This window comes from Colletotrichum siamense, assembly GCF_013390195.1.
Source record: "Colletotrichum siamense strain Cg363 chromosome Unknown KSG_Cg363_contig09, whole genome shotgun sequence".
In the NCBI taxonomy this organism is placed as follows: domain Eukaryota; kingdom Fungi; phylum Ascomycota; class Sordariomycetes; order Glomerellales; family Glomerellaceae; genus Colletotrichum; species Colletotrichum siamense.
This window is the reverse complement of record NW_023501022.1, coordinates 3,349,079-3,364,664: the sequence shown is the minus strand read 5'-3', so window position 1 is coordinate 3,364,664 and position 15,586 is coordinate 3,349,079. Positions and strand designations below refer to the sequence as shown.

The following is a 15,586-nucleotide window of genomic DNA, read 5'->3' as shown; positions in this document are numbered from 1 at the left end:
GCAGGTGAAGCATGGCGTGCCACGGCTGATCCTCCCAGCAATGAGACGACATGACAACAGCAAAGGGGAAAAAAACTGGTGGTTGGAAAAAGGAGACGACAGAGCCAGTCCAAATGAAGACGTTTTGCTGCCGCAGCAGCATCGAACTGACTTGTGCTGAAGGTTTCGAGGGGCATGGTCCGTTTGACGTGGAATGTTCGTCCGTGTCTCATTCGGCTGAAATGGCGGTAACTCTCCGATGCGCAACGCTGAACCATACTCCATGAATCCCAGCTCAGCCACGGCATCTCCACTGCCGGAACCTCAACTTAACGCAGCCTCCAAGGCACCTGTTTGGGCAAAACTGAATCAGAGTCATCATAATTTCATCAACGTAGAAAGGGAAAATCGCAAGTGAAGTTTCAAGTGAAATGTAATTTGAATAGATCCAAAAGTTGACGGCCAATCCTCTCCATGGCGGCCGTACAAAATGAACATGCGCCGATACGCCGTGCGGGAAAAAGTGGAAGCCGAACTATCCTAAGCTAGATAATGGTACACTTTGTCGTGTAAAAAAGAGTCGAGGCGAACAAAAGACGCCTCGGATCGAGATGCGCGAGTGCCGACAAACAACGCCGCCGTCGCTACTACTGCTTTCTGCATTATGATGGCAAACATCATATCGAGATTCGCCGGAACTGTATCAAAAAGAATCCATCATGTCGCGCAGAGGTCCCAAAGTGTGAAGGGGGACGTGCATTTGGAAGGTGTTGGTGGTGTAGTCCGCCTCGCACGCCGGGCTCTTCAGCTTGCGGTAGAATCCGAGCTGTATGTTCCCGGCGGTTGGGTGGTGAACCGGTAAGCCGCATCTCGACGGGATGTGTGGTCGCGCGGACGGCCGTTTCGGCGTGGAGATGGGAAGACAGGATGTGGCGTGGTAGAGTTTCCTCATACACCGCGGATGACCTGGGTGCGCTCGGCCTCGAGCTGTGCAGCGTTGCGCTCGTGAGACTGCTTCTTGCACTGCGTTTCAAGGCAAGTTAGCACAACAGATCTTGATCTCGTAGGACGGTGCCGAGGCCGAGGAGCCAGGAACACTCGGGATCATAGGTGTAACTTACGTCTTCCAAACCATCGCACTTGTGGTCCTCGAGGAGACGGTGCTTTCCGCAGAAGTGACCGTTGCAGAAGCCGCAGTCTCCGACGATGCGCTGGGCAGCGTCCTTGCACTCCTTGAAGGTGCAGCGGATCTTCTTCTGAGGCATGTTGGGTGGTTGTGGTGTTGGTGACGTGGGTTGTATTGTCAGGCGGTCTGTGGTCAGACGAGCAATGCGACGCTGTCTGGAGGAGGCAAGAAGAGTCTTGTGTGCGTCGAAGGGAAGGCTGTTTTGAGGTTGTCGACGGCCGAGCTCGCTGGAAGACGAGGACGAGTGGACTCCGAGACGGGACAGATGGGAGTGTCGAAGGATGTAATGTGAGGTGAGGAGAGAGGAAGGTAGGAAGTGAGAACGAAGTGGAAATGGTGGTGAGTAATAAAGGCAGAGGCAGAAGTTGGCTGGAGGCGAATTGTGTCAGTCGGTCAGTGATGATCTAATAAGCAAAGCCGGGTCCAGGTCCAGGCAAGCCAGGCCCAGGTCGAAGGCGGGAGAAGCGCTCACAATGACAAGACAACAAGACAAGGAACAGCGGCGTGGAGCAGGGGACAAGGTGGCTGGTGGAGCTTGAGACGGGGGGTAGGAGGGAAGGAGGGGGGCGTGTGGTGCCTTCTGTTTGGAAGTCGCACGCCCCTGACTTCCATTGAGTATTTACGCAGAACAGCACTATCCGTACATAGTGTGCTGCGTGCACTAGTAGGTTCCCGTCTGTAGCGGACGGTGGATGTGGTGGTGGTGGTGGTGGTGGTGGGCGGGATGCACCAGATGATGGATTTGCGGGTGTGTTGGGTTCCATGTTACCTACTACTGCAGAGGAGCCACATCCATTGGCAGCTTCTCACACAGTTGGTACACTCAGCATCCGACGACCCTCTTCAAACGGGTATGGCCAACACTCATGCAGGGCACTTCAGGCCCATCGGCGGCGCCAATGCAGGATTGATTAAACACACAACTCGGACGGGAGGCGTGACCACAGAGCCCACCTTCATTCAAGTGAACCTGCCCAGTGCGGTGCGGTGCGGTGCGGTGCTTGCTAAGAGCCTCTCCTCTCCAATGAGGGCGGTAAAGGTGAAGGCTCCGATGCAAGCTGTACCCGACTGCGTGTGCTGCGCAGCAATCTGCAATCTGCAATGCACGGCCAGACCATTAGCCATTCTCTACACTACCTACGGACCGCCGTGTCCACGGTGTCTACGCAGTAGTGTCATCCATTCCTACCTGCCACGCTGTGCTAAGGAGGCCGTTTCCTTTTCCGCCGCTTGCAGAACCCCATGGAACAAATGAGCGATGAGGCAACGGAGAGATTTGGGCAGAGACGACAGAGAGGCCAGACCTCGTTCAGTGTCAAGTACGGGAATGGAAACGGACATGCAGGTTGGTACCAATGTACCGTACCGTATGTACTGGTTGAGGTCAACAAATGGCGAACGATAATCAAGGCTTTGGGTAATAAACAGGGCCCGTATGAGGTGAGGTGTCAGAAGAGGCGGCCCTTTGTGCAGCCGGAACAGTGGGCTTGTTTCCCTGTCATGATGGGAAAAAGGCAGCAACACGACTGCGTAAGTCAGCCGTGCCAACCGCGGTGCCTTACGTATTGACTGAGGTGTACCGCTGAAGCAAGTCACTGGGTGATCGGATGGGGCGAGGCAACGCTGATGGAGCCCTGGCGGCGTGTGAGGACGGGGTCGTCGGGGGTCGGGGTCCAGGGCGAGACGAGACACTGGGCGCTCTGCAATCCCGAGGTTCAAAGCCACCGGTTCTGCGTAGTGTCTCCGTACCTTGTACTGCGTACAAACTGCTGCTGGCAAGTGAAGTATGGGCGCTGGCCTGTGCCTGCGCCAAATGGGCGCCTAGGCAATGCCGATGACACCGTGTTGCGAGGCTCCGAAAACGGTCAAATGTCGTCGGGATGGACTGAGCTGGACTGGACTGGCCCTGCGCCGCTTCATCACACGGGTAGACCAGAGTCAAAGGGACCGCGTCCAAGGCAAAGGGTCCCGTCGTGCCGTTCTGAACCAAAGGGCTATCTCCGTGTTTCTTGGTCTGTTTCCGACCCGGATCGATGGGTCGCTGCCGCCGGATCTGCAACAGAGCAGCGTGTCTTTGCGTGTGATCGCTGGCAGGCCAATCGTCAAAGCTGTAATGGCTCACTGCTGGCTGGCTGGCTGGCTGATGATGCTGATGAACATTAGCCAAAGAAGGGGCGGGGTGTGGTGAGACTGAACATCCACACACCGTGCCTTCCGAAGGGAGCTGGTCTTGACTTGTGGGTTGCGATGATGGTGGTCCATCATCCAAGCATCCATGGCAAGTTGCAAGGCCAGGCGAAGTAAGGTATCCGACATGCGAGGTGATACGTCAGCGGTGGTTTGGAATTTGGCGAGATGAGGTGACTTTTAAGTGCCAGTGGTATCCGTAGCCGTATGTAGACTCAGCAGCAGCGAGCGACTGTTCCATTGCTGGCCGGGGCGTGTGCAGCGTGCTTGGGGGATTGAAATCCCGGTGCGAGTCAGGAATAAGCAATAAGCAACAGCGAGAGTGACGGCGGAGAGTTGGATGATGCAGACGTAGAGTGCTGGATGCAGATCATCGACTGCCCACTGCGACTTCACTTCCAATTGTGTAAGCGGGCTCACTCTGGTTGCTTGCAAGAAGGAACCACGATGCGGATGGGCAGTTGCCGAACACAGGACGGCAGGAGGCAAGACACGTGGAAGTGCCTTCCTTCCAGTCAGGCAAGGTAAGGTAGGAGCAGGACTGGCAACACGGAAGGAGACGTCTGCCTCCAAAGGAAGGAACGAGGAGGAAGGCAGATCCCCAGACAGATCCAACCTGTAACTGCCTTGCCTCGGATCATCTTCGTACTTATCCTGCCTGCTCGTCTTTGCCTCTATTGCCAACGCCTGCATCGACGAAAAGACAGCCCGGCTTCGTTCATCAAGATGCATCCCGTAGCGTCCCGTTACAACTCCCGGACGCCGGCTATTCTACGATGCACCATTCACCAACCAACTCGCGTTTGACTAGCTGCCTTGGACTATCTGTGGACGATGCGGAAGACATGCGCCACCCAGCGCAGCCAAAATAGACTTACACCAGCCGGGCAAGGACGCATTACCCGTCATTACCACCATCACCACCAATACCTTACTTGGTGTCTACCTGGGTGCCTGGTACCAATGAACACCATCGACAAACCACTCCGCCGTATCAGCTAAAGAGTCCGCATCGCCCTGCCCTCTACAGACCACATACAATGACAAGGCAAGGCACCGCATGGCGCTGCACTGGCAAGACTGTCGCATGGCCCCATGGATCATGGCTCCTGCACGACCGCGGCCTGCAGCAATCATCCCAGCCCGCCGTGCCCCGACCTGCTCTTCGTTCGTAACCCGCTACGGAAATGGTTGGCGATGGATGGACGACTGACTTGCGTGTCAGCGCTTGGGGTCTCGTTGGAATCGCCAGTCGCCAGTAGCACCTCGTCGCTACCGCCCTCTCCTTTCATCTTGCGCATCCACGCCCAACGTCCTCCCCCACATGCTAGTCCGCCAGCAGCCTAGTATTCGCCATCATCGCAGCCTCCGCAAGCTATGGAGTGCATCGCGCTCCAAACGCTGCGATGAACCGTCCCTCCCTCAGCAGCCACCACTTCCCGGGTACGCCTCACTTGTCTCGTCTGCTCTTTTACACTTCTTGACGGGCTGCAGTGACGTGCAAACAAAGGCTAGCATCAAGTCAAGCATAAGGCAAAGTTGCTTTTAATGGAGGGATTAAGCCTCCTGCGACCCCTTACCGGCCCGAAGTCATTGCTTGGGCGATGTCTGCAAGGAATAACCTCGTCCTCACCACCCAACTCCTGCGCAGTCCAAATCCCCTCGGGGCCTCCGCATTTGCCATGACCCGGGCACCTTTATTCCCGATCCAAAAAAGATTCCAGCGTTGACAATCCCATTGGGTCAATCCGCGACGACCGTCCCGTACTCGCGGTGTGAGTCTGCGACGACCGTCACCGAGAAGCTGGCCTCGCTGATGAGAGAGAGAGAGGGCCACCGCTGGACCGAGCTGTGCAGCCGCAGGGCTTTGGCATGACCAGTGTGCCACTCAGGCCTGCTGGTCGTGTCCTACACAAATCCCAGGCTCGGCTCCGGATGGTAAACGGCTTTCTAGACTTGCGCCTCCTTCTACCGAACCGGTGCACCCACTGGCCTGATCTTCCCAAACTAAAAGTTGAGTTCTGACAGATGGGGAAAACGAAAACTGGCAGGTGCGGCATCAAACCAAACCAGCTGCAACTTCGCGAGAAGCGGTGCCGCCTAGACTAGCGCCGTGCGACCCGACCTCCTACCATATTGGATCTGACCTGCTGCAGCCACTGCATCCAGTTTCTTGGGAGCAGTATCACTGGCCGTCGACTAGGGGTGTTGTGAGAGCCTCGACGATATCCCCGGCCGGACAAGATACGGCGGATACAGCCCGCAAGTCAAGGACACTTACACGGCCGTGGTAGACCTGCGACTGAACATGCCGCCCGGCATTGTCTGTCTTCTTTCACTCCTTCAGCGTCGTATCTTGTTCACGTACAGGGTGTCTGTGGCCACATCTCGTATGTCCTGGGCAAGCAACGGGATGAACAACTGAATACGAATAGCTGTTCCGAACTCGCGATCCTGGTATCGCTACCGACACTACCGCTACTAGTGCTGTCGTCGAACGTGGCAGGGCCCGCTCGTCTTATCTTATCATCCTTGAGGGGTAGACGTACATGGGTATTTTGAAGACGTTCACGAGACCAACAACTGGCAAGCTTGCGACGCCGAGTAATATTCGCCGACTCGCCCGGCGGTCGGAAGCCCAAGGCCGCTTTGCATTCTCCCTTTCCGCCTATTCGAATACGCCCAGCAGAAGCCGTCCAATCCTTCTTAATCTACCCGCTGATCGGCATCTCGAACCGCCGATGAACAGAAATGTCCGGGGTCGACAGAAGGCACATGTGTTGGCATGTGGCTTGACCTTTCTGGCCTTTCTGTCTTCCTGGATCCCTTTCAATAATGGCGACTGAAACACCGAAGGCCATTCTAGTCTTCTTCCCGACAGATCCTTCCGCTCCATATCCCATCTCTCGACACAATCAAGCAATCCTCAGTCTCTAAATATGGAGTTGTTGACATGTTTATTTACAGCACATGCCATGTTCAATGTCCAACGTGGGGTACCAGCTTATGTATCTGATCCAATTCCCCTCCGCCCCAACAAATGATCGATACAACGCTTTGGAGATTACGAGTCTAGCGTTGATTGCCCATCAAAATTAGCTATTCAATGCGTGGTCGTCTCTCAATCCTGATTTCCGACGGTGGGGGAATCCCTACACCTTCGCACCGCCTCCCCAGTCGCAACATCAACCCGGCTATCTCTCTTCTTCCCACCCAAAATTAACCCGAGGCGCCGTATCCGTTTGCTGCCATGCGGACGATTGGACGTCGGACGGTGAAGGTTGACCGAGCCGAGACGCGGAAGCGAATGTGTGATTTATTTCCCCACGGTTCATTCCATTTTCGCCAGCCCCAACAAGCCACAACGACAACACCCCTGAACCACATCGTCCGATTCCCCCAGCTTTTCCTGTCAAGGCCCCCTGCCAGCGAGCCAACGGAGAAGCAAAAAGAAAGGGATTGCACAGCAAACGCTGCAACCCCCTCCATTGATGTGAAGTATTATTAGCGCCTTTGGCTGTCAATATACAGGGGGTCTCTCGTCCTTCAGGTAGGAACACATCAGCCGCGATTGCAACTGTGATTGATGCCAATGGACACCTCTAGACCGCTGACCTCTCCGAGACAATGTAGGTTGCCATGTTAGCACACCACTTTCTGTCACTTTTTAAACAATGAACAATGGGTAGCGGCGTTTCCCTCTTTTTTTTTTTTTTTTTTTTTTTTTTTTTTTTTTTTTTTTTTTTTCTTGATGACGGTCACGTATCCGTATGCAGTCTGCGGGAAACAGCGCCATGGGACGTTTGCTTTTCTTCTTGTTTTCCCCCGTCTTAAACAATGTCTCAGCCAGCCTGCGGAAGGAGACAAAGAAGAGAGCAACACAGAAACCCGGGCAGGCTGCGGCCACCAAAATTCTATTCAAGCAAACCGGAAGATTAGGCGCACTTGGCAGAATGCGGTCCAGCGTCCGCTACAATGATGACCAAGAAAGAAAGGGGAAACAGAGGATTCTCAGCTTGCATCCCGACACAACCCTCTCTCTCTCTCTCCCGTCGGGCTACGAGTAGCACAGTAGTCGACGGATGCTCGGGTATCCGCCGACGACCGGGAGGCCGGGGCGTAGTTTCTTGCTTGTTTGCTAGGTCCGGAGGGGTGAGAGTGTGTGGTTGATCCGATGTTTGACGGCTGGTTCATGGGGATTTGCGCTCGAGCATGCTGAACTGTGTTTTTTGGGATCAACAATGCCACTTCCAAAACTCCGCGACAAAGTCTATATCTGAGGCTCAATAGACGGGTTCTTTGGATTGTGGTGCTTGAATTGCGGATGGGCGTGTTTCTCACGTGTTCCTGTGGGAAGAAGTTCATGCTTGAGATTGGGAACAGGAGGGAAGAGGAAGAGGAGGTTTGTTCGACTAACATCAGCTGAAAAGTCACGGGGCGGGGCGTCAGCAACGTTTCGATAGTTCCTGGCGTTCACGACATGCACCGGGAGGGGAGGAAAGGGCAGGGCATTTTTTCGGCTGGTCTGTCTCCGAGTCTGCGATCCCATGGACACGGAGCGGGAGTCTGCAGCAAGCTGAAAGCTGTGCGTCTCGCCTCCGCTGTAAGGAGTTGGTCACACTGCGTGTCGAACATACACCACCACCACCGAACGGGAAGGAGGTCTGGAAGGGGTAGCGCGCCCGACACGCTGGGGCGTGAGTGACTTTAGGGGTATGGCGCCGGGATGAGCGGCGTGGTGTATCGGCGCCGGAAGTGATAGTGATCTTCGGGTTTGCCGAATCCGGCCGGCGGCGGTTCTGGAACGTCACGGCTCCGGTGGATGACGGAGGAGCCGACTGTGAAGGTTCACACATACACACCTCACGCACGCATGCTGATCGTCTTGTCTCAGGTCCCTTGTTTTCTTCTTACGACACGTCGCTGTATTGCTATCGAACATTGCTGTGGTACGCCATTGCGTAGGGACAGGCTGAGCGGCAGAGCCTCCTCGTTGTCGTTGTCGTCGTCGTAGTCGTGGGCTTCGTCGCAGTCGTTCTTCGTCGTCATCGAGTCGTAGACCGTCGTCACCGTCACCGCCACCACCATCTCGCCCATCCGCCTGGCTTCACAATTTTGCATCCCGGGATTTCGCGACGAAAGATTTGATATCGTTTTCACTTTTTTTTTGTTATTAAACTATCAGTAACTTTTTTTTCTTGTAATGAACACTGAATTGACACGAGAAAAATAACGTCGTGCAACCAGAGCCGTGTGTTCGTGGATGCTTACTTGCGCATGTCGACCACGGCTCTGATGCAGTCGCCCTGCTTCATCGTGTCGAAGGCCTCGTTCATCTCGCCGAGGGTCTTGCGGTGGGTGATGAACTCGTCGACCTTGAGGTCGCCCTTGATGTAGTCCTGGACGAGGCCGGGCAGCTGGGTGCGGCCCTTGACGCCGCCGAAGGCGCAACCCCTCCAGACGCGGCCGGTGACGAGCTGGAATGCTGTGGATGGGTGTTAGTATCATGATCCACGATGGGAAGAGAGGCAGTAAACTTACGTCTGGTGGAGATCTCCTGGCCGGCGGCAGCAACACCGATGACGATGCTCTGTCCCCATCCCTTGTGGCAGGCCTCGAGGGCAGCACGCATGACGCCGACGTTACCAGTGCAGTCAAAGGTGTAGTCGCAGCCGCCGTCGGTCATCTCGACGAGCTTGTCGACGATGGAGGTGCCCTTGGGCAGCTCGGTGGGGTTGACGAAGTCAGTGGCACCGAACTTACGGGACCACTCCTCCTTGCTGGGGTTGACGTCGACGACGATGATCTTGGCGGCCTTGTTGACGACGGCACCCTGGACGACGGACAGACCGACACAGCCGGCGCCGAAGACGGCGATGTTGTCGCCCTCCTGGACGTTGGCGGTGATGCGGGCGGCGCCGTAGCCGGTGGTGATGCCGCAGCCGAGCAGGCAGGTGCGGTCCATGGGGGCGTCCTGCTGGACGGCGACAACGGAGATGTCGGCAACGACGGTGTACTGGGAGAAGGTGGAGGTGCCCATGAAGTGCAGGAGGTCCTTGCCCTTGCACTTGAAGCGCGAGGTGCCGTCGGGCATGACGCCCTTGCCCTGGGTTGCGCGGATCTTGCCGCAGAGGTTGGTCTTGCCGGACTTGCAGAACTTGCACTCCTTGCACTCGGGGGTGTAGAGGGCGACGACGTGGTCGCCGGGCTTCACGTTGGTGACGCCCTCGCCGACGGACTCGACGATGCCGGCGCCCTCGTGGCCGAGGACGATGGGGAAGGCGCCCTCGGGGTCCTTGCCGGAGAGGGTGTAGGCATCTGTGTGTGTGTATGTTAGGTCTCTGAGGTCTTGCTGGTGGCGTTCGATCGAGGGGGTTTCCGGGAGCTATGCCGGGAGCTGGAAATGCGGTCTCGGAAGCTAATCCGAAGCTTCTGCATGACGATGTGAGGGGTTTATATCGGGACTGACTGACCTGTGTGGCAGACACCGGTGTAGTAGATCTCGATACGGACCTCGTGGGCCTTGGGAGGGGCGACTTCGATGTCCTCGATGCTCAAGGGCTTACCGGCCTCCCAGGCGACGGCAGCCTTGCAAGTGATGGTCTGTTTGGGAGTTCATTGGGTCAGCGGAGAGCTCGGGAGACGTTCAATGGCGGGCGGGTTGGCGGGAAAAGACGACGAGTCGTAGCTAAGCTACCCCGCAATGTGAAGCAGCAGCAGCACTGTCGACTGGCAGGGAACATGACGGTAAAGATTGGACATACCTTTCCTGCAGTGGCAGACATGATGGGTGTTTTATTTGATGAAGGGAGGGTCGATGAGAACCTTGATGGAAGAGGAATCACGCACTAAGCCTTGCTTTACTGGGCAGGGTCAGGTATTTATTTCAAGAAGGAGGGGGGGAAATGGATCTCGAGATGCAGATACCACACACACACACCCGCACACCCAAGACCCAGACGAACTGCCGCTTGGCTCTGGCTGGGCGTGCGAATGGATCTCCAAACCCCACCCCGCTCTATGCTTTTTTCCCCTCCTTCACAAGAGAAAGCACTGGACGCGCCGTGGACGGGGTGCTCGGGGGTTCGGGGAGGGGGATACGCAACTCAGATGGCGACTACTCTGAAAAGCGGGGCTTAAAACAGCCCGTCATCGAGTGCTGGTAAAACAGAGTTGATGCCAGCCGCGACTCTCGGTACAGCCATTGCTCAGTACCGTCATTGGAACGCTGCGAGTGCAGAAATTACCCCAAACCAGTACGTCATTGGCCGGGCTGGCCTCCTGCTCTTCCTTCCTCGCCCTCAGTTAGCGGAAGCGAATAAACCCCGGAATTCAATGCTATTCGCTGTTCAATGTCATCTGTGTTCTAGGCAAGCGTACGGCAGACCAACCGGCCAGCCAGCCGGGCAACCCCTCCTCCACCCGTCCGGCGTCTCTTCGTTGTTCATGGCTTGCTGCACATTTGATACTTGTCTGCAGGAGGGGCCGCCAAAAGTTTAAGCCGTCGGGGTTAGGCCTTTGAGGTGCCATTTGCGTCCCCGTTCAGGCATAGTCCGTCGGCGATTGTTACGAGAAGCCAAGCCGCTGCCGCTCGCGATGCCCTTCCGTTTCGCCAAGGAGGAAAGGACAAGCACGAGGCCCGGAGAGTGTGTGTCGAGTAAGAGCTGGAGGAGTCACGGAGCACAGCCGCTGACCAAGACAATCCGACATATGTCCGGGCCTGGACCGCCGAGGGGAGTCTGTTACCTACAGGCTACGGAGTTGTGCTTCCCTATGCTGAAATTGCCAGCCGTATCCTGCCTGCTTGGGTAGCTCTATCCTATCTTATCTCAAGGTCGGACGGTAACCCGACGCCGAAGCCGGCCGTGAAATGCTGGAGCCGGCGTTAGGTAAGAAGCCCGCAGAGCAACGATAAGACGGGATCGTTGTCCGGATACCGACCTCCGTTGCAGATGATTGATGCTGTGAGATAATAAGAAAGAACCTTTGACTACCTGCTACATCAAAATCCAGAATACACCAAAAGTCAGAATACATCACAAATACAGCACAAGTATCCGGGAGAAAGAAATCATACCACATTACCCCGCAAACGCAGTGTTGTGTTGATGCAGCCAAGCAGCCATCACCATGTCATCATATCTTCATAGTGTGGAGGGAACGTCTGAACTCTGCTGTGCCGAAACTTCCAAAAATACGACCCCGACTTTCTGTAGTGGAAAGCTGAAATTGGGGAGTGCATGGAGTTTGGATGCATCGCCTCAGCAATGTGCCACACCTCTTGTCGGGAGTCGGAAGCGTGTGTGTGAGGTGAGGCGGGATGGGGAAGCTCTCGGTTTTTAGCGTCTGTTACGTACTTTTAGCGGCCAGCTCCCCAGCTGAGAGCTCCCTGCAAGAAAACTGGCAGGCGGCCGGCCAAAGTGGGGCACCTGGTGCGGCTTCCTCCGCGTTGACCAGGCGAGCATCGCGAACCTCCAAAATTTATCCAGCAAGCGCGTCCAGCCAAACATCGCAGAGCTTGCTGCCCAGCCTTGCTCATCCACCACGATACGCGCGCCCATCCCAACCCCGACAAGCTCGTCAATCCCGACGAACGCGACACGATCAATTGCCTCGCTTGCTGACACGAACGAAAATCTCCTTGCATTTGTACACCGCCCGCGAAACGAGACGCAGCCGGGTGACCTGAGGTCGCCCGCGTTCAGTCGCCATGCCCAACAAGTTCAGCTTCAACGACGACTGGAGCAGCTCGCCGCCATCCACCCCTGGCCAGAACACAGGCAAGGGATCGGCTTATCCCTTTGGCGATAATCCGTCGACAACACCCGCAGGCCCTCCGCCGTCGTCTCAGGCGTCATTCACACCTGCCGGCGCACCGTCTGCATCCTACCTCGGAAGCTCCTTGTTGGGAGCTAGCACTAATCAGAAATCGTTCAACTTTGGCGGCGCGAGCACCTCGGGCCCTACGAAAAACCTCTTTGGACTCAGCAATGCCACGTCCCAGAACCCCTTCTCGCAGAAGCCGTTGGGCCAGTCAATCCACCAGAGCTCCAAGCACGTCAGGCAGCCCTCGGGACTGAGCAAGGAGTATGGCGCCGCAGAGCGCGACGTAACATACGACAACCGCACCGGCCGGTACATGATTCCCGACGACTCGGAGGAGGAAGAGGAGGATGAAGAGGAGTACGACGAGCGTGAGGAAGCCGATGCTGAGATGGAGCGATACCTCGAAGCCGATATCGATGAGGAGGATGCTGATGGCGAAGCAGAGGACGAAGAATATGCCGAGGACGACGATGACATGTTTCTGAATATGCGCCACAGCACGCACCACGACGACGAGCCTGTCTACTCCGACGATGGTGTGGATGGCGGTAACGGGGAGGAGTCGGACCTCTTGCTTCTGGCAACACCAGCGGCGACGGAGCGCATGCGCAAGGAAGCTGAAGATATCTTCCGTGCCTCATCTATGCGTCGCTCTTCAGCCTCCAGACGGAAGGACTTCAAGTACGCGTCTATTGCAAAGGATCTATACAACCAGATGGGTATGACGGTGATCACGGAGTCGCCCGAGGTTGTTTTGAAGACGGAGGACTTGGTGAACCAACTTTACGACGAGGGAATTGGTGCGCAAGAAGACCCGGACAAGCTGGATGGTTCTTTGGCGACGATTGTGTACCCCTTGGTTGAGCTCTGGGACGACTTCTCCGAGACGCTGCCCATGCCCGAAGGAGAGCACGTCGCTGAGATTGGACCTGGGCCTGACGCTGAGCCCTTCCACAAGGCCGCCTATGTCGCCAGGTTGGTCCTCCAGATGCATCACACCCGCTTTGCTGAGGGCCCCGGTGAGGTCAAGGCGCCACCTCTGCCCCAAGTCCTCTTCAACTGGATCGAGGACAATCACAACCTCTACCCTGATCAGTTCAACATCGTGATGCGTCACAGGCCAAGCCCCGCCAGCCACAGCCTCTTCTGGCCTACACTACGAAGCGCACTCATCCGCGGCAACGTTAACCTTGCTTCCCAGCTGCTGAGGAATGCCGGATGGGAGTCTGTCAGGAAGGGAACTCGCGCAGAACTGGCGTACAGCGGCAAGGCCTTGGACAACCTGCAGCGTGCTGTCGGCATAACATGCGAGGCACTCGACATGTGCCCAGGGAACAAGGGCAACTGGGACCTCTTCAGCAGTGACTGGACGCTGTACCGCATCCAAGCTAAGGGCTCACTGGACAAACTGCAGCGATTCGCAGAGGGCAAGGATAAGGGTTTGTATGGCGGCGACAGCGACGACAGCTCATACGGCCCTGGCCGCACATCCCTGGCCCGCCTAGCCCGGAAAGCCGAGGGACAGGTTCCTTGGGATATCTACGAACACCTCCAGACCATTTACCAGATCATCATGGGTACTCCTGATGCCATTCTCGAGACGGCGCAAGATTGGTGCGAGGCAACGATTGGTCTTTTCGGATGGTGGGAAGAGGGACGCGGACAACAGAAGAGCCTGCGCATGTCTCGATCGCAGGGACTGCGTCTGCCCGCTGTTTCGTCTGGTCCAGAGAGCTATTTCGAGCGCCTGTCGCTTTCTTTCCACACTGCGATCGAGTCGGATTTCCATATCAACGCAATGAACCCTGTCGAGGTGGCCATTGCCTCCGCTTTCGAGTCGAACTTTGCCGCGGTAATTGGCATCTTGCGAGCATGGTCTTTGCCCATTGCTTCTTCCGTGGCGGAGCTTGCATCTCTCGGACAGTGGCTTCCCAAGCCCGAGCCGCCCAACTTGATTACTATGGACAGCTTGGACATGGAGGATCTCGACATCCTTGGAGTTAGCCCTCAGGGGGCTGATGAGGTGGAGGGCATCAAGGACACGACGCTCACGCATTACGCACGAGAATTGGCCGGAATCGACCAATTATCTGAGACTCGCAGTGGCTGGGAGATGGCGATCCAAGTGCTGGGTCGCATGGACTCAGCCGCCAAGTCTGAGGAGATGGTGGGCGAGCTGCTTGGTGATATTCTGCAAACCATCGACGGTGATTCGGGCGTGACTGTGGACAAGATCTGGAGGATCTTGAACGATCTCGGCATGATCAACTACGCCGAGCAGACCGCAGAGGTATGATAACTTCCTTTGAGGAGAGTGACAAGTCAGCTAACAAATCGCAGACGTATGCAGACATCTTGGGAGAAGAATCTCACAGATATGGAGAGGCATTGTGGTACTACGCCCTTGCCCACAGACCAGGCAAGGTGCGCGAAGTGCTCAACCTGCTAATGTCTTACTCTCTCCTCCACTCTACGGTTTATCCTCCTGCGAACGACCTGGACGACCACCTTCACAAGCTTCTGAACGAGCGATCGCAAACTCTCGAGCAATATGCCAAACAAGACCTCGAAGCGGCACAACTTCTCGGCCGCATGCTCAGTGGTTACGCTACGCTTAGAAAGTACTACGAGATCCGGGATACCGACGGACTAGCAAGCATGTCGGCACACAAATCTACTTCTCTTCGCAAGCAGGCCGCGTCCGCTCTAATTGCTGTCGTCGCCAGCTCCGATGACAACATCCGCGGCGGCCTATATGATGAGACGCGTGATGCCGTTGTCAGCGAGGACTTCATTCTTGCGCTGCTCGGCGAGGCTCTTCCATTCGTCAACCAGAGCCCTGCAGTCATCACGTTAGACCAAATGGACATCCTTCTCAAGGCGATTGAGGACATCCAGACGGTCAATTCAACAATATTCAATGCCGCAGACGAGTTCTTCAAGCTCGTTTTAGCTTCGGCTCAAGGTCTGAAGGGCTCTACGCCAGCGGACCTCATGCGCAAGAGCACCGGCTCCCTCAGCGGAAGCTACATGCTGAGCGGCAGCTCCATGCTCGCCAGCCAGCTGAACCGCTCCATCAGCGGCAGTGCCGGTCTCTCACGCGCTAACACCAAGCGTGGCTGGGACTGGAGAACAGGATTGACGGCAAACGCATCGGCGGAGGATGTGCTTCGAGTCCTGAGGCTGGGCTTGTCGCGAGACCTGGCAACGTTGTGGCTGGCAGACGCTGATAACACGCCATTGTACTAGGACCGCATTGGACGTGTCGCGGGTGTCAAGCGCAAGCGCGGCAGTACGGTGGAGGAAGATGGAACGGGACGGAGTTTTTAAAGTAGGCATGGGCATTACAAAAGAAATTCAGATGTATAATACCTTGGCTTCATCCAGAGAGAGGCCTTGCCGGTGTTG

General features: G+C 56.2%; 3 protein-coding genes across 3 annotated transcripts; 1 reads left to right on the top strand and 2 right to left on the bottom strand.

Annotated features, from left to right (window-relative positions):
- Window positions 1–927: 927 nt before the first annotated feature.
- TMC1 (AN1-type zinc finger protein TMC1) lies at window positions 928–1,244 on the bottom strand (the record flags this gene model as incomplete). Its single annotated transcript, XM_036645448.1, has 2 exons — window positions 928–1,002; window positions 1,101–1,244. The coding sequence occupies 2 exons, from the start codon at window positions 1,242–1,244 to the stop codon at window positions 928–930; spliced, it is 219 nt and encodes a 72-aa protein (XP_036489045.1).
- Window positions 1,245–8,619: 7,375 nt separating this feature from the next.
- FDH1 (S-(hydroxymethyl)glutathione dehydrogenase) lies at window positions 8,620–10,137 on the bottom strand (the record flags this gene model as incomplete). Its single annotated transcript, XM_036645447.1, has 4 exons — window positions 8,620–8,837; window positions 8,894–9,670; window positions 9,826–9,955; window positions 10,117–10,137. The coding sequence occupies 4 exons, from the start codon at window positions 10,135–10,137 to the stop codon at window positions 8,620–8,622; spliced, it is 1,146 nt and encodes a 381-aa protein (XP_036489436.1).
- A 1,925-nt stretch (window positions 10,138–12,062) lies between these two features.
- Window positions 12,063–15,427, top strand: NUP85 (Nucleoporin NUP85; the record flags this gene model as incomplete). Its single annotated transcript, XM_036645446.1, has 2 exons — window positions 12,063–14,468; window positions 14,519–15,427. The coding sequence occupies 2 exons, from the start codon at window positions 12,063–12,065 to the stop codon at window positions 15,425–15,427; spliced, it is 3,315 nt and encodes a 1,104-aa protein (XP_036489173.1).
- Window positions 15,428–15,586: the final 159 nt, after the last annotated feature.